General features: G+C 36.9%; 2 protein-coding genes across 3 annotated transcripts in view; both read right to left on the reverse strand.

Moving 5' to 3' along the window:
* Positions 1–501: 501 nt before the first annotated feature.
* mgll (monoglyceride lipase) lies at positions 502–17,728 on the reverse strand. Of its 2 annotated transcripts, XM_077223962.1 has the most exons (9): positions 17,692–17,728; positions 17,181–17,355; positions 15,717–15,858; positions 8,266–8,372; positions 7,270–7,406; positions 4,278–4,388; positions 3,524–3,613; positions 2,867–3,082; positions 502–2,381 (listed from the first exon to the last, which is right to left on the reverse strand). In XM_077223962.1, the coding sequence occupies exons 3-9, from the start codon at positions 15,836–15,838 to the stop codon at positions 2,265–2,267; spliced, it is 900 nt and encodes a 299-aa protein (XP_077080077.1). In that variant the 5' UTR covers positions 15,839–15,858; positions 17,181–17,355; positions 17,692–17,728; the 3' UTR covers positions 502–2,264. The 2 variants fall into 2 exon arrangements, with proteins under 2 accessions (XP_077080077.1, XP_077080076.1); XM_077223961.1 differs by lacking the exons at positions 17,181–17,355; positions 17,692–17,728 and having other exon boundaries at positions 15,717–16,112.
* A 489-nt stretch (positions 17,729–18,217) lies between these two features.
* Positions 18,218–27,591, reverse strand: part of celsr3 (cadherin, EGF LAG seven-pass G-type receptor 3) — an 82,219-nt gene continuing 72,845 nt past the window's right edge. The window contains exons 40-55 of the mRNA XM_077222725.1: positions 26,641–26,816; positions 26,390–26,554; positions 25,972–26,124; positions 24,789–24,871; positions 24,490–24,637; positions 23,363–23,476; positions 22,691–22,768; positions 22,446–22,541; positions 22,186–22,292; positions 21,767–21,836; positions 20,672–20,764; positions 20,167–20,307; positions 19,839–20,069; positions 19,701–19,755; positions 19,177–19,295; positions 18,218–19,021 (exon numbers count right to left, since the gene is read on the reverse strand). Coding sequence (XP_077078840.1) covers positions 18,998–19,021; positions 19,177–19,295; positions 19,701–19,755; positions 19,839–20,069; positions 20,167–20,307; positions 20,672–20,764; positions 21,767–21,836; positions 22,186–22,292; positions 22,446–22,541; positions 22,691–22,768; positions 23,363–23,476; positions 24,490–24,637; positions 24,789–24,871; positions 25,972–26,124; positions 26,390–26,554; positions 26,641–26,816 — 1,853 coding nt within the window. The 3' untranslated portion in view covers positions 18,218–18,997. The remainder of the gene's footprint in view (positions 19,022–19,176; positions 19,296–19,700; positions 19,756–19,838; positions 20,070–20,166; positions 20,308–20,671; positions 20,765–21,766; positions 21,837–22,185; positions 22,293–22,445; positions 22,542–22,690; positions 22,769–23,362; positions 23,477–24,489; positions 24,638–24,788; positions 24,872–25,971; positions 26,125–26,389; positions 26,555–26,640; positions 26,817–27,591) is intronic.

Here is a 27,591-nt window from a genome sequence, read left to right on the forward strand (position 1 = left end):
TACTTAACACTAGGTGGCCGTTACAAGCACACGCCTGTGGACAGATGTGCACCAAGGGGAACATGAAGTAGCCTATGTGACTTCAAATGACAGTTTTCTAGAACAAATCGGAGTGGTTACTGAAAAATACCTTTATAGTGCATTTTCACTGGAGACTATGTAAACAATTTTTTCCCCAGGCATAATTAGTTCTGGCCCTCAAATCTGAAAGACACAGCCACACATCTCTGTTGTATTGTATAAAAGAGGCTTTTAACAAGCTTGGGGATTTTTGGTGCCTTAGCTTGAGGGGCTTAACCATAACTCATGACCATATGACCCAAGTCATGGCACATCTTTGTAAATCTATGATAAATTAAATGCACACGTACAATCACTCCAATAAATCAGTCAATCAATCGACAAACAAATAAAAATAAATCTTTCTAAGACAATTGAACAAAGTAGAGTCCACAGTGCTGGGCTCATTTTGAAAAATAATAAATCCACATAAGCCATATATCATTTAGCATTTCAAATTTATTTACTTTATAGAATTTACAATTCAGACACTATTGACTGGCCATATTGATTATTATTTAAATCACATTATATCTTTCATTTCTGTGTTTAATATATTACAGCATTTAAGTAAGCATTCAGAACATTTTTTATATATTAAACGTGTCATTTACTAGAACAGTGCAAATGTAGGAGAGAATTTTAGATGGCATAGTAAAGGCAAGCAACTCAGATGGACAGTTCTTCAAATCCAAATGAATAATGCGTTATTGCCCAATGTAAAGATAATGTCCTTGAGAATATTAGCCGTGCTCCTAACACTTCCACCTTAGGAAACAGTCAAAGTCACAAAGGATTATCAGTGTTAAAGATTTAGTTCTTCTACAAACCCTCATAAGATGTGTTACATATCATGTACATGTGATGAGATCCGTTTCAAATTATTGAGAGACAATGTACTTTACGTGTGAAACAGACAGCCATATATAGCTTCTCTCTACATATTCTCCCTCCAAAACCCATACACAAAAATGCACACTATTTACAATCTTGTGCTGGGCATTTCAGTTCTGTTCATGTAAAGGATAGCAGTCATTTTCCTTCTGATCATATTCAGAGGGCTAAATGACAGTCTATAAAATTCAGCTAGAGACAGTTTTTGCGTGTAGCTTCCATTAAAAATGTGCCACATTCAGTGATAAAAAAACCTTCATTGATCCACATTCATTGATAAAATGGCTTTGAGGATAACAGGCAAATCTCTGTAACAAAACTCCCCTTTGTCGAAATCAAAACAGTCGTGTTAAATGTTAAGCTGGTGTGAACGACTGACCTTTTACAATTTCATGTTGTTTAGAGCTACTAACCCCATGAGTACCCTGAGGCTTACAATGAGGTCAAAAGCTATTGTGAACATACTATAATATCAACAGTAACATATTAATTTAGTAACGAAACACTTATAAAAACAAAGGAATGAGATATTACAATACCAGAGCCCATAAGGAAGAATCAGCTGCAAATAGGTTTCATATTCAGTAAATGCAGCTGCAGAACAGCCAGTTCTCCCTTTACTCAAAGGAATAGAACAGTCTGAGGTGTTTGAAACAGTCAAACCACCAAAAGAAACTCATAAAAGACAAAAAACTTTTCTAATTCTCCTTGTGTCTATATGTGTATTGTGTATATGTGGGAATCTGTGGGATATCCTGCATAGATGTGTCTGTTAGAGATTGTCTAATTGATCTCTTCGAGAGCAATTTTAAAATTGCCCAGCAGACATTTTGCTCTCTCAATGTCTCAAAGCATTACCATATTCTCATTCTTTAGGTTCAGTTTGTTTTTCTGCCAAGCCATAGGCAATGGTTGAGTTGCCTTGGTAACTGCGCTCAAAACAGGATGCAGTACTGCTGTTGTCCAGCGGGGGCAGCACTGCATCTCTAATGAGCAGTGGACATCACAAAGAGCAAATTGCAGCTGTTGTCTATATTACATTGGCAACATGCCCTGTAGTGCTGATACCTTTGAAGTTTGACGGAACATAAACTCCCACAGAACCCTTACTGGCCATACTAAAGTGTAATTGGAACTTAAGGTCAAAGGTCACTTACTATTTATTACCTATGACCTCTTACATCACATAGGTTATTTTGATGAGGGTAGTTTTGTTGGCATGTAGTGCAATCAGACATCCCTTAGTCAGTAGAGATAAAAGATTTGATAGAGGGCAGGGCTTAGGCAAGTGTGCATGCGGTGATTGACAGCTAAGACCCATGAGGGGTGGGGAGTCTCTCCAGGATCCAGGTGCTCACCTCCTTTAAGACAGACTCAACTGTGTCAGGTAAGTCATGATGCAGGGCATGGTAGGCTTCTTCATATACCTGTTCATCATAGAAACACACAGATTTTGTGAGTTACTATGCACTAGGCAAGGCTTATGTAGGAATTTTTAAACATAGAGGGGGAGGTATGTGGTTTTTATTAGAGTACAGAATGTGCATCTGGATCAGGTTATTCTGTGATATCCGAAACATCTACAGCCACAACAACAGCTCAGACCGTTTTCACAAGTCAAACCTCTAGTTCAAAGGGATTGCATCTATTACTCACCCTCATGTCATTCCAAACCTGTATGACTTTCTCTCTACTGTGGAACACAAACTAATATTTTGAAGGATAATGGCAAAATAACTGCTTTTTTCCATAAAATTAAAGTCAGTGACAAAACACAGAGACATTATTTTTGTGTGTTTTCCACAGAAGAAAGAAAGTCATGGAGGTTTGGATAGACGTGAGGGTGAGTAAATGATGACAATATGTTCATTTTTGAATTTATTTGGCCAATGTTTATGCACGTTTGATTCACCTTCAGTTTTTTATCAGTGCTCTTGACCTCGTTATACATCAGATGAGAGCCTCTGATGTCACAAAGTTTATCGGCGTCGCCATGGAGAATAAAGAAGGGCCACGTGATGTTGGGTAATTCTCTCTCAATGCGAGTAGCCGCATCCATCAGCTGCATTCCGAATGAGACACGCAGCCCTCCGTGATAATTTAGCTCATCTGTGTCATATGCCTCCACCTAAAGAGGAGATGATGTAGGTTTTCAAGCAGTAACTCATTGCTCAAAATTATACTCAATAAACAGGGAACAATAAACCATACAATAAACATATAAAAGTTCTTGAACAATTCAAATTAAATTTATTGTACTGTAAGATGTTTATGTTGTCTACTATGACTGAATAAATGGTACAAGCTGTTTCTGTCAATTTAACAGTATTCCAGGGCCAAGCTATGAAGAAAATTAAATTCATGTGTGTTTTCATCACTATGTACCATATGTTCCTCTCTCTGAAAGAGTAGGTTTACTGTGTAAATACTGTTTCAAAAGCTAACATAACATAACAACATTGCCAGATTGTCAACTTAACCCTATTTAAACACTAACTGTCAGTGTGAAATTTACACACATACACATTTCCCTACTTCTACGGAAGACCTTTCGCATACATTTCTGTACCTGTTTGGGATCCCGTGAGACCCATCTTGACTCGATCGAGCCGAGAGAGAGTTTTGGAGTCAAACGGCTAAGAATTTTTGCCAGGAAAACCTGCAAAGAATCCAAGAACACACAGATGATTTACTTCAGAGACCTGAACATTTAAAAGCAGCAGTAAGATTTCTGTTGCATCAGACACTGAATGACCAAATTTACTAAATATTTAATATTTAAAATTCTTCATAGAGACATTCTCAGATTTACAAATGAAACGGCTAGTAAAAATGACAATGTTCACATCGTAATGAATAAACTTGCCCAAAAAGGTATACGGACACCTAATATACTCATAAAATGCATCTGTTCCATAAGTCACATTTTATATTATTTTAAAAAAGCAAAATATTTCACAAAAATGTGTGTATTTTATATGTTAAAACAATAGTTACTCTTCAAAATTAAGACTATACATTCTGTTACATGCAATTAAAACATGTTTTGTTCATAGTTGAAATGTGATGGCAACTGATTTCATACATGCACTAAAAAACAGAGATTTATTGAATAGATAAAAGCACTGAGCTTTACTGCATACAGTTATTTGACAGCTGACATTTGAAAGCTTTTGTTATTTGATTGCATTTAACCGTCTGACTGCAGGGGGCAGCAGATCTAAAAAACAGCCTCACGTTTCAGTTGTGATAGATATTAAATGCAAACAATTGGGAAGAAAGAAGAATTTGCCATCACTTTAGTGTGTTCAGTGACTTTTTACCTTGAAGGGTGTAGCAGATTCAGCGTTCATTTGAACCATGGGGGCAATGAGAACCACACCTGCAAAATCCTGCGGCCTCTCACATGCGGTCAGTATGGAAATGGCCCCTCCCTGTAGTAAAACAAACAGACCCAGTCATGTTATTGAAAACAGCAAACTACACTAATTTAGTTGTAGATTACTTAGTACTTCTAAATAGAAAAAAATATATTCATTCATTTATTCAATACATTTAACAGCACTTGCAAAATAATATATATATATATAATTTTAGGTGTCTTGTATACATGAAAATATATAGTTGCCTATATAAAAGTTTGAAAACCCCTGCATTAAAATTCTGTCTGTAATACACAATGATAAATATGACAATTTTACTTCCACACATGGGTAAATCTGAGTGAGAAGCCCCTAATTTGTAATTTTCTGATGCTCTGCTCCTCTGCCTCTATTATGAACCTATCTATGAATATTCATGAGTAGAGGCCAGGATTCAAAAGAGGTAGAGAGATTAAAGAGCAGTTCCCACCACATTTCTAAGAGACTCCAATAATGGTCTGTTTTAAGTAACGCACACACACACAGACATTTTCAGTCTAGACATACACACACACACTCAGTTTAGATAAACAAAACTACATGCACACTAGCACTTAAGCTTCATCAAGAAAATAGGTGGTCTGCTTTGATTTGATTATATGTGGTCATTGTTTTTTAATTAGAATTGATGCATCACTGGGAGTAACACACAGCGATCTGTACATGCCTTTTCTTTACACACACACACACACACACACACACACACACACACACACACACACACACACACACACACACACACACACACACACACACACACACACACACACACACACACACAACACAACAACACAACAACACAACAACACAACATCCCTTACACTAACCCTAAAAATGATTTTGTCCCCATAAGGTAGGGTTTACCAGGACACACACAAACACACACACACACACACACACTATTATATGACACTGATCGTTTTCCTCTGTACACGTGATAGGAAAGCAAATGTTTATTCAGCCAGTAGCTTTAGTTCCTCAGGTCACAGAAAGCGAAAAGTTCAAAGACACACAATCCCACGACTGGATGTAGCAAGATTGTAAATTTCGTTATAGGAAGCATTGTGCAAAAAATAATTTCATTTTCTTATTAGAGACTTAAGGCTGTGATTATATAAGGACCAAACAGCCTGTTGTTACATAAGATAATAGATTAGCGAGAGAAAGAGGGGAAGAATTAAATAAAAGTCAAGGAAAGTGAGGGAGATGGAGAGCAGCAAAAACATAATTCATTATCTAGATTTAGAAATTGCTCTGAAGGAACAGGAGAGAGGTGCATTATGGGCATTAGCAGTAGATGAAGGATTTCCTCCTTTACCAGAATGCCCATCACTACAACACAACTTTGTGATGTTCAAAAAAAAAATACAGCGTATAGATACATCCAGACACATTTCTAGTCTATATGGCTCATGAAGCTTCTTGAGCATGCAGCTGGTCTGTTTTATTAGGAACTGTTGGGTAAAAACAAAAGTAAAGAGCTTTCAGATGGATTCTTGTTCATTTTCAGTCATCCATAGTTTGGGTTTAACAGACACTGAACATGGGAACTGGAACAAAGCAAAAACAAACGGTTCTTCCTGTGGCCTCCACCCAATGAGTCACAGACAGTCTGAAATAGTTTACTTTGACTTTATCAACAGTTTTAACTGGCTTTGAATAGTTATTAAACAGAGTGTTAAATGTTTGTATAGAAAAAAAATATTTACATCTTTTTGAGCTTTTCGGAAAAAAAATTAATATAAACGTAGGAAACATGTAAATATGAATATGAGACCTTTGCACACTAGTGAGAAAGCAAACAAATGAGCTGAAAACTTGGCTGCTATAATCCAGTTGCATGAATGTGTGAATAAAATACAATGCAAATCAATATGTACAATAAAATACTAAAATGCCTAAAATCTGCTAGATAGTGAAATACAAGTTCAGTTTTCTTTCTCTTACCTTAAAGTATAATCACTCTTATTGTTATTTCTTCTTCTTGTTATAATTATTTATATACATAATTTATGCTTCCTTTATGTTATAGTTTTATTACTTATCTCTTTTATTTTGCATTGGTCTTGTACTTTTAAGTAAGCTCAGCCACAGCTTGTACAATGAAAATGTAGGATTGTTTGTCATACTAAAAAACAATCTGAGAGCTGGATCACTCCTCCATAGGCTTCTTAAGGGATTGAAACTTGTTCCCCGAAAAGTTTTTAAAGACATCGTTAAAATAGTCCAAGTGACTACAGTGGCTCAATCTTAAGTTTATCAAGCAACGAGAATACTTTTTGTGCGCAAAAAATAATAAAAATAACGACTTTATTTCAACCATTCATTTCCTTCTCTTTGGGCCTCTAGTCAGTTCACTAGTGTAATAGCGTAAGCTTCTGTTGTTGTACGTCACGCGCATCACACACATGACCATTGTCGGTCAATAGTGAGCCTACGTGTGACGTAGCATACTACGTTAACTGACTGGGGCCCACAGAGAAGGAAATGGATAGTTGAAATAAAGTCATTATTTTTGTTTGTTTTTGCGCACAAAAAGTATTCTCGTCGCTTGATAAACTTAAGATTGAGCCACTGTAGTCACTTGGACTATTTTAACGATGTCTTTAATAACTTTTCGGGGCTGGCAAGTTTCAATCCCTGAAGAAGCCTATGGAGGAGTATGGAGGAGTGAGCCAGCTCTCAGATTTAATCAAAAATATCTTAATTCATGTTCCGAAGATGAACGAAGGTCTTAGGGGGTTGGAACAACATCAGGGTGAGTAAATACTGACAGAATTTTAATTTTTGGGTGAACTATCCCTTTAAAAAAGCAGGAAGGAGCTAGAAAGAGACCGAACACATATGTTTTTTGTTTGCTTATGGAAAAAGATCATTTCAAAATGTATGTTACCATTGAGTGTCCAATGATGAAGACAGGCAGCTTGGGGTAGCGGCTCTTCATGATGTCAATGTGCTGAAGGGAGTCTCTGATGTAAATCTGGAAGTTTTTGATATCCATTCTCTCGCCTTCACTTTGCCCATGACCAACTGAGACAGAAAGAGAAAGAGGATAAAACTCCAAACATATTTTTCCCTAATTTTCCCCTGTCTTTGTATATCAGTTCTCCTTTTAAATAGGAGATAAAAGAGGACTGTCACTCACAAAATTATGCCAACAGCTCATGAAGAAGAGCTCAGAAATGTTTTTGACATGACATTTAATCAAATTAACATAAAATGAATAATGGAACAACAAAATTAATAGAATAGAAATTCGAAAAGCATGTGGTGTGTATATGTATATATATATATATATATATATATATATATATATATATATATATAATGAGAGGTGAAACAGCTTGTTAGAGGAGCTGAGAGACAGAAAGAGATCAGGAAACAGATAGAGAGAGACTGACTGTAATGATTTTTGTTTGTTGTATTTCAATAGAACCAATTACTCACACCGAGGCACCAGACAGTCAAATCACACACTCACAGAACCCCAACTGCTCATCACAAGGCGGCTTGCTGTCTCTCTGTGTGAATCATTAGTTACCATGGCACTGCCACAAAACCTCTTTAACATTCTGTACACATAGCACCTGCTATATTCTATATTCTCTTGTTTCATTTCATTTCTGTCATTTCTCAACTCCATCCCCCACTCTAAACCCAGGATGTCCATGACTCCATTCCCACAACATCTGTTATAAATGTCAAGAAAACAGGGTGGATGAATTACCAGGAATCAAATGTGGGCGTAAATACATTTTTCACCCCACACTCTCACAGCCTCATAAAGAGCACGCCCTCCTACACCACCCAAAACACTGCTGCGCCGTTGCTAACCAACAAATCTGTATGTTGGGGATTTCAGCCGTTTGATTAGGAGTCTGCCACTAACCGTGGTCGTGGGCGAACGCCAGAATGCCATGCTGGGTCAGACTGTGAGCAATGTCAGCATATCCCCCACAGTGCTCTCCTGCTCCATGGGCAACAAACACCAGCGCCCTGATGGAGGAAAAATGCAAATTATTGAATTGGGCTGGGAATCGTAAATAATGGAACACTTTCAGTTCAGATTCTTCCTAACAATTCCAGTTCCTTAATAATTTCTTTAACAATTCTTTTAGTACTTAAGAAATAAACATTTGAAATGCAATTTTATTGCAAGATGAGGAGATATCTTCAATAGATCAATAGATTTACAACAAATGTGTTTTACAAACAAATGAATATTTACACAGACTTGCACAGTTCTATGCGTTTGAACCCTTGAGTTATATTCATCGGGAATCAGACTACAGTGTTTTCTCTGAATGTTTCTGAATCACTAAAAAGAACCGATTGAGAATCATTCACTCTGTAATTGAGCAACAATGGTCCCGCTGTCTGTTTCAGGTTGTAGATTCAGTGGCACTATTGCAGTGGGGTTGTCATGAGAAATCAGTTTCCCTCAACTATCTGCTATTAATTGTATGCTACTAAGTACACACAAACGACATTGATATATATTTAATTGCTTACTATACAGGTGCTGGTCATATAATTAGAATATCATCAAAAAGTTAATTTATTTCAGTAATTCCATTCAAAAAGTGAAATTTGGATAATATATTCATTCATTACACACAGACATATATTTCAAGTGTTCATTCCTTTTAATTTTGATGATTATAACTGACAACTAATGAAAATCCCAAAATCAGTATCTCAGAAAATTAGAATATTGTGAAAAGGTTCAATATTGAAGACACCTGGTGCCACACTCTAATCAGCTAATTAACTCAAAACACCTGCAAAGGCCTTTAAATTGTCTCTCAGTCTAGTTCTGTAGGTTACACAGTCATGGGGAACACTGCTGACTTGACAGCTGTCCAATAGACGACCATTAACATCTTGCACAAGGAGGGCAAGACACAAAAGGTCATTTCTAAAGAGGCTGGCTGTTCACAGAGCTCTGTGTCCAAGCACATTAATAGAGAGGCGAAGGGAAGGAAAATATGTGGTAGAAAAAAAGTGTACAAGCAATAGGGATAACCGCACCCTGGAGAGGATTGTGAAACAAAACCCATTCAAAAATGTGGGGGAGATTCACAAAGAGTGGACTGCAGCTGGAGTCAGTGCTTCAATAACCACCACGCACAGACGTATGCAAGACATGGGTTTCAGCTATCGCATTCCTTGTGTCAAGCCACTCTTGAACAAGACACAGTGTCAGAAGCGTCTCGCCTGGGCTAAAGGCAAAAAGGACTGGACTGCTGCTGAGTGGTCCAAAGTTATGTTCTCTGATGAAAGTAAATTTTGCATTTCCTTTGGAAATCAAGGTGCCAGAGTCTGGAGGAAGAGAGGAGAGGCACAGAATCCACGTTGCTTGAAATCCAGTGTAAAGTTTCCAGAGTCAGTGATGGTTTGGGGTGCCATGTCATCTGCTGGTGTTGGTGCACTGTGTTTTCTGAGGTCTAAGGTCAACGCAGCCGTCTACCAGGAAGTTTCAGAGCACTTCATGCTTCCTGCTGCTGACCAACTTTATGGAGATGCAGATTTAATTTTCCTACAGGACTTGGCACCTGCACGCAGTGCCAAAGCTACCAGTACTTGGTTTAAGGACCATGGTATCCCTGCTCTTAATTGGCCAGCAAACTCACCTGACCTTAACCCTATAGAAAATCTATGGGGTACTGTGAAGAGGAAGATGCGATACGCCAGACCCAACAATGCAGAAGAGCTGAAGGCCACTATCAGAGCAACCTGAGCTCTCATAACACCTGAGCAGTGCCACAGACTGAAACTCACCGAGTGGTCTGGGGCGATTACTGATATGCTCACACAAAAATCGCTGCAAAAGATGATTTCCAACAGGTGTTTTACCATTCGTTGTAAAACTGTGGATCTATTTTTCCAAATGCCTTACAACCGGACATTCTTCCGTTGAGAGCTTGAATAATAGACACTCCAGCCCAGTTGGTGGCGATACAATACCGTGACTGGAAGACTACAGAAAGAATACAAACAACCCCATTTCCGTTTCCGTCGGCGGAGTTATACCGTACCTCACAGAACATCCAATACAAGTCAATGGAGTTGGACAAAAACTACGATAAAACCTGTTGGAAAGCATCTTTTGCAGTGATTTTTGAGCATATCAGTGAACACCCCAGACCACTCGGTGAGTTTCACGCCTTTGTAAACTAAAGTTTAATGCGTTTTATGAATGATTGTTCCAGTGAACCTATAAAACGATTGTGTAGGTAGGGTTAGCTAACACAGAAACCTAAAATTCTCGGGACAGCAGCATTTGTCCAAATTTCAATCTTAACCGTTCTATTTCATCAGAAACGATCTTAAAACAGGGCTTTAAATGTAAAATACCGAACTTACCCTTTAAGTAATATTCTAATTTTCGGGGATACTGAATTTGGGATTTTCATTAGTTGTCAGTTTTAATCATCACAATTAAATGAAATAAACATTTGAAATATATCAGTCTGTGTGTAATGAATGAATATAATATCCAAATTTCACTTTTTGAATGGAATTACTGAAATAAATCAACTTTTTGATTATATTCTAATTATATGACCAGCACCTGTATATTGTATATGACCAGCACCTGTATATTGTATAATAAAAAAATGCAATTTCTTTCACTTGATAAACTGTTAATAAATAATAGTTATAATAATAAACAGATAATTTAACCATTACATTGAACTTGAAATATTTAACTGATATTGAAGTAAGTGCATTATTGGCCATTATAATGTAGTTCAAGCAACATATCACAACAATTAAAATCCGACACTAAAGAGAGTACCCATTAAACCTCCATAAAGTTCATTAAGCCAATTAGATCGCTTGGGTCCTAATGGAGACCTGATTTCGATGGAGGACCCGTTTTCTCACGATTGTTAAGTAGTCTGCATCCGCATTGGTGGAAAATGTACGTGCAAGAACCGTTAACGGAAGCGAAAGTCATTACTGATATTATTCAGAACTGTTTCTCAGTTCCCAAAGTGAAATACACACACATCCTAAGTCTCACACCAGAATAATAAAATACACTCATTAGTATCGCACACCCAAAAACCTTGACAAAATAAGACAGAAAGAGATGAAGGAGGGAGATGGGGAATCTAGATTTATTAGGCCTACACTATAGCAGATTTGTTATGACCTCAAAGCAGCCTCTAATCGGTAACAAAAAGAGTCTTTGTAAATGTATAATTGGCTCACAAGGTCTCAGAGGACTGAGAGTGCATAGGTTTACTTCTATTTGCAGATTCTACTAATCTTTCAATTAATTTCCCTATCATACACAGAAATGTATTCACTAAAAATAAAGCCACTCAATCTAAGAGCTGCTGGTGTGAGATAAAATGGAAACGTTTGTGTGTGTTTGTAGTCATGATCATCTTCAAGATTAAAAAATTTTAGTCTTTGAACCCTGGGGATGGAGTATGCGAGGCAGACAGAGAGACTACTGTGTGTATTTGCTATGTGTGTGTGCACGTCTTTGGAATTCCAAAACGGATCTACAAAGCAACAAACATTAGAAGCAGAACAGAGATAAATAGATAATGAAATTCTGTGCCTGTACAGTTTTGGCTACGTTTGTGAGGGCCGAATTTGTTTGTCTTCTGGCATTGCACTGGCAGCTGTATAAATATCCATATTTGGTAAAGGAATTCTTCTCCAAATGCCATTAGACACTAGAGAATGAAACACGCTGACTGGCATGACCCAATTTATCAGACTGTGTAAGAGTGTGTTTCTCTTCACTTTGCATGGGTTCAATGCCCAGATTATCTATTTAGTGATCTGTCAATCATTACAGGGGTCATACAATGAGCTACTGTGGTCTTTTCAACTTTCACCCACTTCCTGTTTCTCTGGTTGCATCTGGCGGCATCAGCACTGGACATGAACATGTACTGTAAGCGACTGTAAAGGGACAGTGTGAGATGATGTCTGGACTGTGAGCAAGGAATGCTAAGGCAAACGCTGAATTAGATGTAAACAGTTTGTTACTTCAGCTGCTCACATCTATCATTACAATTCTTTTAAGTGGAAGTTCAACTTCCAACAGACAACCTTACTAGGTTTATGTTTACTTTCAAAGGTTAGTTTGGTGTAGATGTCACCTGGGTAGATGTCACCTGGGTGCTAGGTCCACAACAAATTTGAGAGGGAAAAAAAGGGTTTTATAAAATGTACTTTAGGCCTGTCAATGCATGTTCATTTAAAATATTCATTGGCGGCCGTAACTATGTTTCACCCGTTTCAAGAGAAACGGACCCTGCCCTCCAAGGGGGCTTTGTTTTGCTCTATCCTCTGCGCTTCAGCATTGGTCAATACGTCATGTGTCGGATCAGAATTCATTCTTCGGCTGGAAATCGACTTGCATACGGAAGCCAGTGGCAACATCCGAAATCGCATACTTCCCTATTATACAGTAGGCTATATAAGGCGAAAAACAGTATGTAACAAAAAAAGTATGTCCAAATTCACAGTAGGTTACTCATAAAAGAGTAGGCAAACGCGGATGACCTTCTGGCAAGATTCTGAAGTATGCCTATGATGGACACTCAAATATCCAATGAGGCCACTGGTGAGGATTTATGAATGGCAGTGGAGCGACTGACGCTGGTTGGTCACATGATAATGACAACATGGCAAATATAGTACGTCCAGATGGCCAGATTACATTCATACTAGCCTACACACATTCATACTATAGAACATACTTTTTTAGCAGTCATGAAGTAATTAATAATTCAAAGTACCTACTCAAGAGAGTAGCCTATACGATTTTGGACGCAGCCTTTGATTCGAGTTTATAAAATTATAAATATGGATATTTGTCTTACAAAAACCCATCGCTTCGCTTCAGAAGGCCTTTATTAACCCCATGGAGCCGTATGGATTACTTTTATGATGGATGCGCTTTTTTTGTGCTTCAAATCTTACTCTCATTATAAAGCTTGGGAGAGCTGGGATATTTTTTAATGTAACTCCAATTGTGTATGGCAACACATATTGGATCAGTTTATTGCTGAATGATGCAAAGCATCCAGTATTTTCCATGCTGTAGAGCCCTAAGCTGAGATGTTTCTTAACAGCTAGTAAACATACACACATAACCTTCAAGCGATCAAACATGCTGAATATTTCACCATAAACAGAATGACAGAGAGCAGCACTAAAGGGGATCCTGATAGCGTTCCTTCAGATGTTTGATAAAAATATGTCTGATGGCTGCAGACGTAATTTGCTCTGAATCTATCACATTCAGTCACATGGGAAATGCTACATCTTCCACATTCCAAAACAAAAAATGAGGGGTTTTATATCATTTAACTGAGGATCACATGGTTTGTGGTTCACCAGTTCACTCTTATTATATATGCACATGAACATGTACAGATACACACACTCTCTCGTCATATACACTCAAACGCATTAGAGATCAAATTAGTCTGAGAGAGGGAAAGAGGTAGTAACTATGGTAACGGCATGCTCCGCTGGGCTACACTAAGGCCACTTCAGGGTGAATAGCTGATGGCAAAACAACAGCTCTGTAACAGAGAGTTTAACCTGTTTGACATAAGCATGACACACACAAACATAAAACTGCTTGTTTGAATGTTTGCAGTAAGATATGGAAGAATCTGACAAAACCACATTCTCAAAATGATGACCTATTTTACAATTACTCAAAAGAACCACAGCTGATTATGACACTAGTAGAAAAGTGTACTGGAGCAGATTTGTACTGTGAGAGAGAGAAAGAGAGTGTGTGTGTGTGTGTGTGTGTGTGTGTGTGTGTGTGTGTGTGTGTGTGTGTGTGTGTGTGTGTGTGTGTGTGTGTGTGTGTGTGTGTGTCATAAAGAGGCCATGAGCAGGGGGTTTCGACTGAAATTCTACATGGAAACCAAGACATTTTCTTCACCATTCACCGCATAGATACTGAGTGAGCCCCTCTCTCGTTCACTTTAACCAGATGAGTTATTCAGGACAGTATAGTCATTTAACAAGACCGTGTTTATGAGAAACTGGCTTTACATCACTTGAAAACCAGTGTGATTGAAAGCAGGCACTGCCTGTATGATATAAATTCTCAATTAAGTAACCATTTTTAACAAGTCTGTCAATTGCATGACACGTCGTGTCAACAGGGCAGAGCCCATGAGGAACCGACTGGATATGTAAAATAAAACAGCTTTTCCTTGAACACTGATATGTCTGGAGTCTTCATTTAATGTCAGTTTACATAATTTACAATCTAATTTCTCCAAAGTGCTGTTCATTTTTCAGTGGGATAGAAAGCAACCAACGTACCCCAATTCATGTGTATATTACTTGTATAAGCCGTTTCTTGGTCTGATTCATTAAAAAACGACTCAGGCTGCTTCTGAAATCGCATTCTCTCTGAATAGGTCATTCTTTTTTAAGTAAATACTTAATTAGAGAATATTTAAAAAGTCTAGAATGTAATCTGGACATAGGCTACTACATTCTTCATGTTATCATGCCTACAGTGTCAGTCACAATTCCTCTCCTGTGGCCTCATGGGATAGTAAAGTGTCCACTGGATGCAGACTTCAGAATCTCGCCAGAAGTAGCAAGTCATCCGGGTACTTTGTGCCTGCCTACTGAGAATTAGGACATTTTGAATTCACTGATTTAACTCACGAATTGCAAGACAAGTTATCATTATTTCCACTGTTTGATAAGTCCGTTTTTCATGAAACTTAAATCAGAAACATTAGCCTACCGACTTCTTCATGACAACGTAGTTAAAGATGCATTTGCAACAGCATGTTTTTTGTCATAAATCATATTTAATTTTAATAAAAACGCATATTTAATTCTTTAGTGAGTTTATGTGTGAGATATTTGTATTTAGCATATATAGCCTATATATGGCCTATCGAGAGAGAGAGAGAGAGAGAGAGAGAGAGAGAGAGAGAGAGAGAGAGAGAGAGAGAGGGGGGGGGTTACAAGATACTTCCCTTTCTATTTCCTTGCTCACCAACTTAGACATCACGTGGGCCAACCAACAGTTATTTTATCTTGTGATAAAAGAGAAGTTCTGCGTCAACCAACAATTAACGTTTACTGCAATATGAATCTGCGCTGGTAGGCTTATAGTCCATTTGTAGAATGCGTGTTGTGTTTTAAATTAACTGTTTAGATGCGTGAAGGAATTACAATTTAAAAATAAGCTCCGTTAGGAAACGCTTATCAGCCTCTCGTCCTGCTCTACCGGAGACTGTAACGGAGGAATCATTCGCTTTGTCCCAGGAGGCCTGACCTAATCTCCGTGTCTATGTTGTCATGTCTCCCACTTACTTCGGCGGACTGTCGGGCTCCCAGTAACGGCAGAACAAGTGCTGTCCGTCGGCGTTGACGATGTGCGGCAGTTCGGTGTAAGGGAAACCTTGCGGTGACCGAGTCCCTTCGGGTTCCGGCATGTCCCCGCTGAGGGCTGAGTCTGAAATAAACAGACGGAGCGCTGTCAGTAGCTCACTGCTGTACCAGTATGAAACAGCGGCGACTAACAGGCAGGTGGCTAACATATGCATTCCGGGAATTTCATTCATCTGGTGCACCGCACCGTACAGCGACAAGCAGAGTGTTTTCAATTACATTCGCTGACGTCAGGACCGAAGAGATAACACGGACTGTCCTGACCCCTTCGCAATATTCGTGCACGCGCGCGCGCTTTGAAATGGACCGACGGTTCAAAGAAAGTCTATTGTCATCGCGTTGAGCGGTTTCTACACAGAAGCAAAAATAGCACGCGCACTGCGGCGGAATTGTTGTGACTGACAGCGTGTCAAGGGGGACAGAATGAGAAGCTGCCAATTAATTCGAGCCAATCTATTTGGGTCGATGGAGAATCGAGGCCAGCAATGACTGATATACACCTCCATAGACAAATATGTCCATCTCTCAGCCCGGAGAAACACTAAATGACAGGACACCCAACCCGTGCTTTCGTGCGTTATCATAAATAGTTATAACGACCAATATAAGCTGCTGTTTTTGCTAACGAGAAGATAGAGAAAAATTGTTTAGTGTTTAGCTAACCATGCATGCAGAACCTATTAGCCTATTAATTTGCCTATTAAGTCATTAATAATGACTATAACTGTGCAGTGACACAAAAACATTGTGAATATTCTATTATTAATAATAGCTAATGTCGTTATATTTAGGACTATATTTGTTTTTTCATTTAACGTTTATTTTCACAGCTCATCTATTTTTATGTCTCAATAGGCTACTAAGTTCAAAATGTAACGAGTTTCTCAGCTGACTAAGTGTAAATAGGCCTATCTGTAAAAATTTCACCAAACCGATTTTCTGTCAGGCTTCTATAATAATTAATATGAATTATTAATGCCTTTATATTTGTACAACGTCCATTTGCCATCTAAATTGACTTTTTTGTGAGCAAATGTTCCACAGCCAGCTGTGTGTAAATATCCGTAAAATGTTAACATAGGATAGGCTACTTGGATATCGTTAACAGTAGGCTAGCCTACAGCTACACTTTTTAAGTGTAATTTCTTTCTGTTTTTGGTTGTAGGCTATACATAACAAATATAATTGATCATACATTTAAGCTTGGAGAACGATTGGATGATATAAAACAAATCTGTTTTCAATTCCGAAACACACAACTTTGCTTTAAAGAATGTGAATTCGCGTGACTCGGTGCGGGGCTCTGATCGCAAAGGTGACTCCCCCAAGTATTTAATGTAGAAATATTTACTAGATATCAAACGACAAATCCAACCAGGCACTTACCCGAACCCGCTACAGACGGAATGCTGGAGACAGAAATCAAGTCAACTTTTCCAGTCAGTGGTCCGGTATAGGCTACCGGAGCCGATGGTTGACAGCGGCGCTCAGTCTGCTGCTGTTTCTCGCACTGGGATCTACTCTAACTCGGTCCCGCACACCACAGATGCTGCGCGGTCGCCTGATGGGTGGAGAAAGAAGGAAAGGGGAGCTGTGTGAGAACCCGCCAACTCACACACACACACATACACACCTCTCTCTCTCTCTCTCTCTCTCTCTCTCTCTCTCTCTCTCTCTCTCTCTCTCTCTCTCTCTCTCTCTCTCTCTCTCTCACGCTTCTTTTTCTTTGTTACAGCTAAATGAGATTCATTATACTCATTCATATTGGTGGCAACTGTCTTTCAATAAGTCTAGCTAATATGCGACTGTTCACTTATTGTACTTCAGTTTTTTTTTTAGTTTTTTTTTATAAGACTTGATGTCGTCTTACTGATCATAACACATATTCTTTCTTCACCTTTTTGTCCAAGTCCATTTCACACCGCTTGTGCTTTGGCAACAATAAAGGTTTCACCTGTTCTTGAAACAATGCACTGCTGGTTGGGCAGGTTCCACATGAAATGTCCCTTTTGGGCTTATGCTAGAATGTTCAGACCAGTTTCTCTGAAACTTGTTAAGGGAAGACCTATACAACATTACATACATAAACTACCATTTTTGAACTCTCTGAATGTGTCTTCATATATGAAAACAGCGCCCATCAAACGGAAAACGTTGTATAAACAAAATTAATTCTATTTAATTCTCACACTAAAACTTGATATTAAAAAAGTAAAGTAATCTGATAGAACTAGATAATTTATTTTTAAATATCACTGAGATTGTTATTAGCAATTCATAACATAGGCTAAATAGAACATAAAATAGAGGACTCCAGACTTGATTGTTTGTTTAGAAATTTTCTTTGAATTCTTTAGTCAGAACCAAAATAACTGATAGTATAACATATCAGATATAATTGACTTACAATTGTGCCAGAAGAATAAGAAAATGACTGTTTATTTAAGTTATGCTGATTCTAAATACACATGCATACAAAGTTAACACATAGCATACATAGCTTATACACATTCAAATACATAAACTGAATTTTATATGGTAATTACAATACCGATCAAAAGTTTGGGGTCTCTACATTTTTTCAATGTATTTGAAAGAATGTTCTTATGTTCACCAAAGTTGCATTTATTTGATCAAAAATGGAGTAATATTGTGAAATAATATTACACTTGAAAATAACTGTTTATTCCTGTGATGGCCAAGCTGAATTTTCAGCATAATTTCTTCGGAAATCATTCTAATATGCTGATTCAGTGCTCAAGGAACATATTTTTTTGTGGAAACTGTGCTACATTCTTTGAAGAATAGAAAGTTCAAAAGAACAGCATTTATTTCAAATTTAAATGTTGAAATGTCTTTACTGACCCCACGCATTTGAACTGTAATATATTTTGCTAAAATATTAACTGTACTTTTAATGTATAGTAAAGCTTTCCAGAAGTCTGATTATTTTGTGAGACACTTGGTTTACATTCATGTGTAATATTTCAGTGTCATATATGTACCTGGAACTGTGCCATGACCCGGAATAGCCTGTCAAGTGATAATTGTTTTTTTTTTTTAAACAAATTATTCATCAAAACACTTTACTTTTTTCTTCCCCAAGGTGAAATACACAATAAATAACAATCCAATAACAAATACTATTTGTGTAAATAACAATTGTGTTCTGGAGTGTTCCGTATCACGTTTGGTGTTTGGATTTACAAATGTGTTCCCTGCATAACCTGTAAAAGAAGAAAGGCAAGAAATGATGTTAATTAATGCATGTTTATTTCGAAATACTGTCTGGTAAACCACATATCTGATCACGATTAGGAAACCTCTGACATTCGTGTATGTGAGTGTGTGAGATAACGATACTGTACTAAGGGTACTGTACCTCCTCGCTGTTTCCTTGCTGGCAATAAAGAACGGCGTCATGTACTGATGAGAAGAGAATCGATTTAGTTAGTTTCTCATTGAAGAAATCACCCTTCTCCATACTCTCTACAACGCCTCCTGAAAGAGGGAGAGAGATTACAATCAGTGATGACAAACAGGTCTATCTTGACTGCATGCTCAGTGTTCAGGTTTGATTCCAGATGTCATGAAGACAACAAAGGGAACACATGACGAGTACACTCTTAAAAATAAAGGTTCTTTATTGGCATAGTTCCATGAAGAACCTATCACATCCATGAAACCTTTCCATTGAACAAAATGTTTTTTACAGTGGAAAAAGGTTCCCTAGATCATTAAAATGTTCTTCACAATAAGAAAAAATGGTTGCACTTAAAGGTTATTTGGGGAACCCAAAATGGTTCTTTTATAAAATAACTGTGAAAAAAAAACCCTGTTGAAATCCTTATTTTTAAGAGTGTATTCAGACAAAATGTAGGCTATTGGTATGTATCGTTCACTCACTCTGGCAGCCACATAAGTACACCTGTACACCAGCCTCTCCATAATCTTTATAGATCTGCCGTTAAACAAAGGGTTTCAATGGGGTTAAAACACATTACATATTCATTAAGTCATTAATGAGTACAGATTGTGTCTCACATTGCGTAGAGTTTTCACACCAACAGTATCCAGGAAATTGACTGGGCTCAGGTCAAGAATGATTGCCTGTGGGAGCGTGGTGTCAGTGTCGGAGTCAGGCCCCGCCTCCACAGTTACTACATCCTTTGGATCTTTGAATGACATCTCATGAACATCCCCATTTGCCCCTGTGTGTGACAACTCTGGCTCCTCCCCGCTTTCATCTGTGTCCGACAACTGTAGATCCTCCCCCTGGTTAAAAACAGATGCCTGGCTCAGTCAAAATACTCAAACACACATATTATCTCACACACCCACATGCAAACACACAGTCTCTTCAAATGCAGACCTTAGTAGCTTGAACAGCAGCTTCTTTAGCTCTTTTTTTGGCCTCTTTCTTCGCCTTCTTTGCGGCTTTCTTTTCTTTTCGGAGTCTCTTTGCTTCCAATTTTTTCTTGTGTGAGAGAAGTTTAGCCACGTCTACCCCAGTCTGGACAAAAACGCACATTTATTTTTGCTGCATGAAAATCCTGACCTGTGCATTTGTTATATGTACAGTAGCTTGTTTGGTATAATCTCACAGTGCATGTTTATGTTGGATTGTATGTTTGGGATGATTACTCACAGTCATTTCAATTTAAATTGCATTAAACTGACTTTAAAAAGATGAGATGAATCTGGTATAACAAAAATGTTGAAACTTACTTTGATAAGTTAAAGCAATGTAAAAACATTATGTTGTCATACATTATTGATCATATAATTTTTACAGTCTTGTAAATGCTCTTTATGTAAATGTGTGTGTATAAATATGTATCAGAGTATATGTGTGAGTACGGTTTGCATATGTCTACCTTCTCATAGAGTGCATCGATGTACATTTCAGCGTTGGCAAAGTACAATGTTGCAGATGAACGGAAAATCATTATATCAGGAATCTCCTTCACCTGTAAGGGTGTAAAACGGACAGTGAAATAAATAATGAAATACAATAATTTCTTTTAAAAAAAAAATTTGTAAATGATTTGTATGCACAAACGTTGTCAAGCATTATACCATAATTTTCTCAAATGATCAAAGTTATTTATGCAAATACAACTGAACCAAATTAAATGTAATGTGTTCTGACTAAAGCTCTAGGAGACACCAGAAAACAAAATCCTACAACAAATAATTTCACAGAAGCAGATGTTGCTATGTAATAGTTGTTTATTGACTGAATGTTTATCACTTGAGTCAATTTCCTCTGTCTTCAAACTATGGTCTTAATTACATTACATTTGATATGGAATTAGAATTTCAAAATAAAGTTTTAATAGCACTACAACAACTGACCACTTTATACTCCTGATCACCTGCAACATACACATGTAACCCATTTTAGATAATCTATAAATACTATTTATTATACATACACAAGGTCTCTCTAGTCATAAGGCACCTACATGTTACACAATTGAAATATGAAACTACAACACCCACACATACAAAGACTCCCTGAGAACTGTTAAAAACGAAAACAATGCAATTGCAACTACAACAAGTCATGCTCTTGCGAAATTATGTGTCGTTACTAATCATATCATCTAGATGTATGAATTTTCCCGTCAAGTTTGTTTTTATAAATCACAACTTGTGCGTCGTAAGTGGCGTACGCCTCTTTCAGGGCCTGTTTTGGGCGTACGCAATGGTTATAAATGAGGCCCCTGGTGTTTCAGGAAGTGTGCTGTAATTCAGGTTTTTTTTTTCACTATGAGTGCCAGGCAGTTTCATGAGAAAATAAAATTTAGGATGAACTATGCCCTTAATCCAGCTTAACGATTTGACAATTGTGCAACACCTCTGCTGTTCCAAATATAGCAACATCAAAACTATAGAATCATTTGAAGTGAAAAAAGTTGCATGTATTGTAATGATGTTGTGGTTGGTGGTGTCGTGGTCATGTTCACCTGATTGTAGTCCTCTACTGGTCTGTAGATGTCAGTGCCAGGAACCTGGCCAAGGAGAGAGTATTTCGGTCTGTTGTAGGGAGAAGAAACGGGTATTGAAGGAAAAGAAAGCAAACAAAACAAGGAGGGACAGATGGAGAGTTTATATGCAACTGCTGTCAAGAACAGGACTTTAATTTCATATGGCCAAGCTAAGGAAACAAAATATGACGTTCGAAAAAGCTTCTCTTGGGATCTTCAACAGTTTAAAGTGAAACAGGACACTGCATGTATAACCAGTTTTACATTCTCATTTAATAATGCAAATGGTGCACATGTACTGTATGTACTGTAGTTTAGTCATTTAGGGTTTAAGATTATGGGAATATGGTGCATTTGTGAATTATTTAAGCTTTGTCTATGTGGTTTCTGTCACTCACAGCTGAGTTCTGAAGACGACAGTGAGGATGGAGAAGGCGATAGATGCAGCCAATCCCAAATCAGGATTTAACAACACTGTCAAGATCATAGTCATCACCCACACCACCTAAACAAACAAACAACAGACAGAATAATATAAACGTCAATTCAGATCTTTCTTTTTTACTCCATTCTTTCTCTCAGTCCTATTTTGTTTAAATATATGTCTATTTTGAATGTGTTGCATAAGCTTTGCTTTCTCCTTCTTGTTCTCTCTCACCATATCCACTTTATTGGTCCTCCAGAGAGAGCAGATGTCTCCAAACTGCTTAATCATGCCTTGCAGGTTTACGTAGATTATAGCAGCTAGCACCGCCTAAAGAAACCAGCACACACATGAACAATTTGCCTTGATACATTTCTATGTAATTGGACACATTATTCATGACTAGTACTTCAGCCCAGATATCTTATACTATGAATATTCATGACAGGCCCACACAAGATCTGAATTAGGGTACCAACCTTTGGCAGCTCTTCAAAGAGTTCTCCAATCTTTAACAAGATCACCAGAATTACCATAGCAGAAATTGCTCCAGCCACCTGAAAGTTTGACAGAGAGACGATTCAATTAGCTAGAACTTTTACTCTACAAAATTGAATTCAAAAATCGAATGAATGAACCACCCGCTTGTGAAAAAGAAGTACACTTTAGCATACCGTGTAAACAATAATTGTTGGTTCAACTTAAAAAAATAAGTTACCTGGATGCCTTCAAATTTTGAGTTCATTGGATTACATTTTTTGAGGTAATACAATGGAGATTGGTTTAATAAATAGAAAATCAAAATATTATGTTATCTGAACCACATCAATTATCTAAGATTTCTTTTCAACAAATCATGGAAATAATTGCTTTAAAAATTATACCAATTACATAGATAACATACTAAAAGAATATACTATTGAATGTTTCCGGACACTTAATTGCATGTTATTTGCAATTATAACTTTAATAACAAACAACGCTACAGTTAAAATTATAATCAGGTACACTTTACTTGTTCTTTTGTGTTATCAACACATTCAATTAATTGCACTTCTTTTTCACAAGGGTCCATCCATCTATTCAAAAACTAGTTAGGAAGAGATAGGTGTAAAAGGAAATGTCAGTTTGCATTTTGTTAACGTTCTCACCTGTGACTTCCCCCCTGTGCTGACCTGCACCATGGTGCGAGACATAGAGCAGCTGATAGCAAAGCACTTGAACAAGCCTCCGATGGAGTTAGACAGACCCAATGCTATGAGCTCCTGATCCAAGGAGAGAAAACATTACAAGTAGTAAAGATGTTCAAACTAAACTTTTGCAATTGTGTGCAAAACAATTGTGGGATGAATCAATGACTTTCGCCAACTTAGCAAAGAACAAAATACAGAAACTACCAGTTTTTCAGATAAAAATTGGGTTTAACTGGCAACTGGATTCGAAAAGTTCCAGGAAAATATAATGTGTAGTGTAATGCCAATTTTTTCTTTTTTACAGTGTCCTTGTTACACATTACTATTATAGTAATAACAGTAAATTATGCATAATTGTATGCAACTAACCCTAAACCTAATCCTAATCTTAACCCAAGTACATGTTGTTAATTAACATTACTCAGTACTTAACTGTATGATTTCACTGTAACAATAACACCTTAAAATAAAGAGTAACTGCCATTTTTGTATGAGACCCCTTTTCCTGTTTTTCAAGGTACAGCTTTTCTTTAACAGAGTGAACATTTTGCATTTTGAGAATCAATCAGTTACTGACCTCTCTCTTTGCTAAATTCCCCCTGTTTGTTTATTTGTGTTTGTACTGAGATGACATCCAAAGATCTTAAATATATCACTAAAAAAAATATTTTCCAGTCTTGCAGTTTTACTATGCTGTGTTTGCTTATGTTGACACTAAATTTGACATGAAAAGTAAAAAAAAGAATAAAAAAAAGATATTAGCCATTAGCCTTCAGTGGCACATGATCCTTCGGGATTCATTCTAATTTGAAACATATATTTTATTATTAGAAATGTTGCATAATTGTTCTGCCTGATTTTTTTTTTTAAACGTGATATGTTTTTTTCAGGATTATTTGATGAATATAAAGTTCAAATGTACAGCATTAAAAGAAATTGTAACAACTTAATATGTGCTTTAAAAAATTATATATATACATATATATATATAGTGTGTGTGTGTGTATATGTATATATATATATATATATATATATACACACACACACTAAAAAAGTATCTTTTATAGCCATTTAGATTCTCTTACCTGGTTACTGTCGACTTTATACGCATATTTAAGGGCAAAAATTCTACCCAGTGAGATAGCAATGCCATAACCAACAACAGCCAGTGCAAAAGCATCACCGACCATTGAACCCATCAGTGAAACAGCGGGCACCACAGGAGCCTGCAGACTACAGTGTGAAGAAGAGGTACAGATGAGTATATGAACATAAAGATGTACTATGGTGCTGAACATGATTTTGTAGCTGTAACCATGACAATGCAGACACTTCGAGTGTTGTACAGTCGTATTTGTGTTGCATAGCAGTGTGTTGGACTTACCCTGATGGAATTTGTCCAACCACTTCAACATTGTATTCTGTCTTCAAATCCATCTGCCATGACACCACAGTAGCGATAATAATCTATATACAAAAACAAGATTAAAGCTTTAAGAAACCCTCAAAGAAAAATGGTACATTACTTCTAAACTGGAAGAGCTAGAAAAACTGATGTGTATCTATTTTTGATAGAATACAAATTTTGAATGGAAGGCTATTATATATAAAAAAAAAAAAAAATATATATATATATATATATATATATATATATATATATATATATATATATGTATATACACACACACACACACATGTTCTTTTTGGTATAGGTTTAGGTTAGAGTAAGTCAGGGTTAGTCAATATACCTGTCAAAAATTCGGAAACATTAAAAAAAATATATGTTTTTGTAAGAAGTCTCTCACAAAGGCTGCATTTATTTAATCAAACATAAAAATAAAAAATCCAAAACTCCGAAATATTATTACAAATTAAAATAACTGTTTTGTATTTGAATATATTTTAAAATGTAAGGAGAAGGACCATGTGACACTGGAGTAATGATGCTGAAAATTCAGCTTTGCTAACACAGTAATGAACTACATTTTTAAATTGATTAAAATAGAAAACAATTATTTTACCGTGTAAAAATATATGACAATGTCACTGTTTTTATTGTAGTTGTGATTAAATAAATCCAGCCTTAGTGAGCATAAGATACTTTTTTTTTTAAAACATTAAAAAATGTAACAACTTTTGACAGGTACTATAATTATCTGGTAACACTTTACAAGAAGGTTCCATTTGTTTACTACATTAATATGAACTTACGATAAAAGTACTTGAAAAGCATTTATTAATAATGCTAATTTCAATATTTACTAATACATTATTAAGTATAATGGAGCAGTTTCATCTGCTAATATTATTTAATAGATTAAACATGAACTAACAAGTTGTTGAACAGTTGTATTTTATCAACTAATGTTCACAAAGACTAATAAATACTGTAATAAATGTATAGATCATTGTTAATTAATGCATTAAATATTATTGTATTATTGTAAGGCAATTATTAGCAATTATATTTTTATCAAAAAAGGTGTAAGTCTCTGTCCTCAGTTCGCTGTAAAAGTAAAAAAAAGGTGTGTGTACATGTGTGTGTTTAACTGTATGAAGTAACTCACAGTGATCAGCTCAACAGGAATAGGAACTGGAATTTTGCGTGCCACCAAGCCACTAAGTTGTTTTGCACCGATCAGGCCAAGAATAGTTACAATGCTAACTACCAGAGTACCAATGTTAGTCTTTCCAAGCAATGCACAAATCTCTATAACTGTCTGGAGAGAGAAAGAAAAATGGTGAAAGAACTATTAAATCAACCATAGCTTTCAGAGCAAAAGTCATAACCCCCACCACTAGGGGGCACTAAACACAAATTATACATAAGTGTGATTATTTGTCCTTGTCTACGGCCTTTTATGTCCCAGTTCAGCATAGTCCTCAATGAAGTGTTTGGGACTGTGCCATCAGTCAATCAGAATTGATGCTCCAGAACCATTAATCACATGGCATTTATTGTTATAAGCATGGGTTCATACTCACATATATAAGAGACAAAGGTCCGCTGTACCGACGTGGGTTGATGCCGAAGGAATATTTCAGCTGGGAGACGATAACATGGATGGCGGCTGCTGTTGTGTAAGCTCTCACCAATGGCTCTGACAGATACGTCACCACAAAACCGAACCGAACCAAACCGAGGAGCAACTACAAACACAGACACCACACAAATACTTAATCACATACACAACTTCAAAGCTACATACTCAAATTCCAATTCCAAGAGAACCTACCTGGAAAATGCCAGATAAGAAAGTCACAGTGGCAGCGATTTTGACCCTCTCCGCATCACGGCCGACAGTGTCTAAGATAGTGATGTTGGTGTCATTGCCTGGCATCATGAAGTCTGAGTCTGGAGCCAAACGCTCTGTCACACTGCCAATCATAACGCTCATAACTGCATACGTACCTGTAGACAGAGAAATATTAGAAAGTGTGGGTAATATTTGCTGTTTGCGGGGATCAAATGTCTAGATGGATTTAAAGGGATAGTTCACTGAAAAGTTAAAAATCTATAATTATTTTCTCACTCATCCTGAATCAACAAGGTGAACTGTGACAAAAAGCTGTCAATCGCTCAAAAAAAGCACTATAGAAGCACCATAACAGTAGTCCATACAACAATATTTATTGAGCTATATTTCAAGTCGTGCAATAGCTTTATGTGAAAACACAATGAAAAGTATGTCACTATTTGCCAATAATGTTCACGGGCAGCTCTCAAATCACATATGGCACCTAAAGCACAGGTTTGAAATCAGTAATATCAACCAGATCTTACAGGGATAGTTCACTCAAAAATGAAAATTCTGTCATCATTTACTCACCCTCATGTTGTTTCAAACCAGTATGAATTTCTTTCTTCAGCCGAACACAAAAGAAGATATTCTGAAAAAATGTCGGTAACAAAACTGTTGATGGGCCCCTTTGACTTCCATTGCATTTTTTACCCCCAAACTATGAAAGTCAATGGGGCCCATCAAATGTTTGGTTACCGATATTCTTCAAAATATCTTCTTTTGTGTTTAGCAGAAAAAATAAATTCATTCTGGTTTGAAACAACTTGAGGGTGAGTAAATTATGACAGAATTTTAATTTTTATGTGAACTATCCCTTTAAGTGTCCCGCATCCTAACGACATCATGCTTGTAACATAAGTGCTATATATGATTTATCAATAGTTC

Source organism: Siphateles boraxobius, unplaced genomic scaffold (genome assembly GCF_051911475.1).
Source record: "Siphateles boraxobius isolate OS27281-9 unplaced genomic scaffold, OSU_SipBor_1 9, whole genome shotgun sequence".
Taxonomy (NCBI): Eukaryota; Metazoa; Chordata; class Actinopteri; order Cypriniformes; family Leuciscidae; genus Siphateles; species Siphateles boraxobius.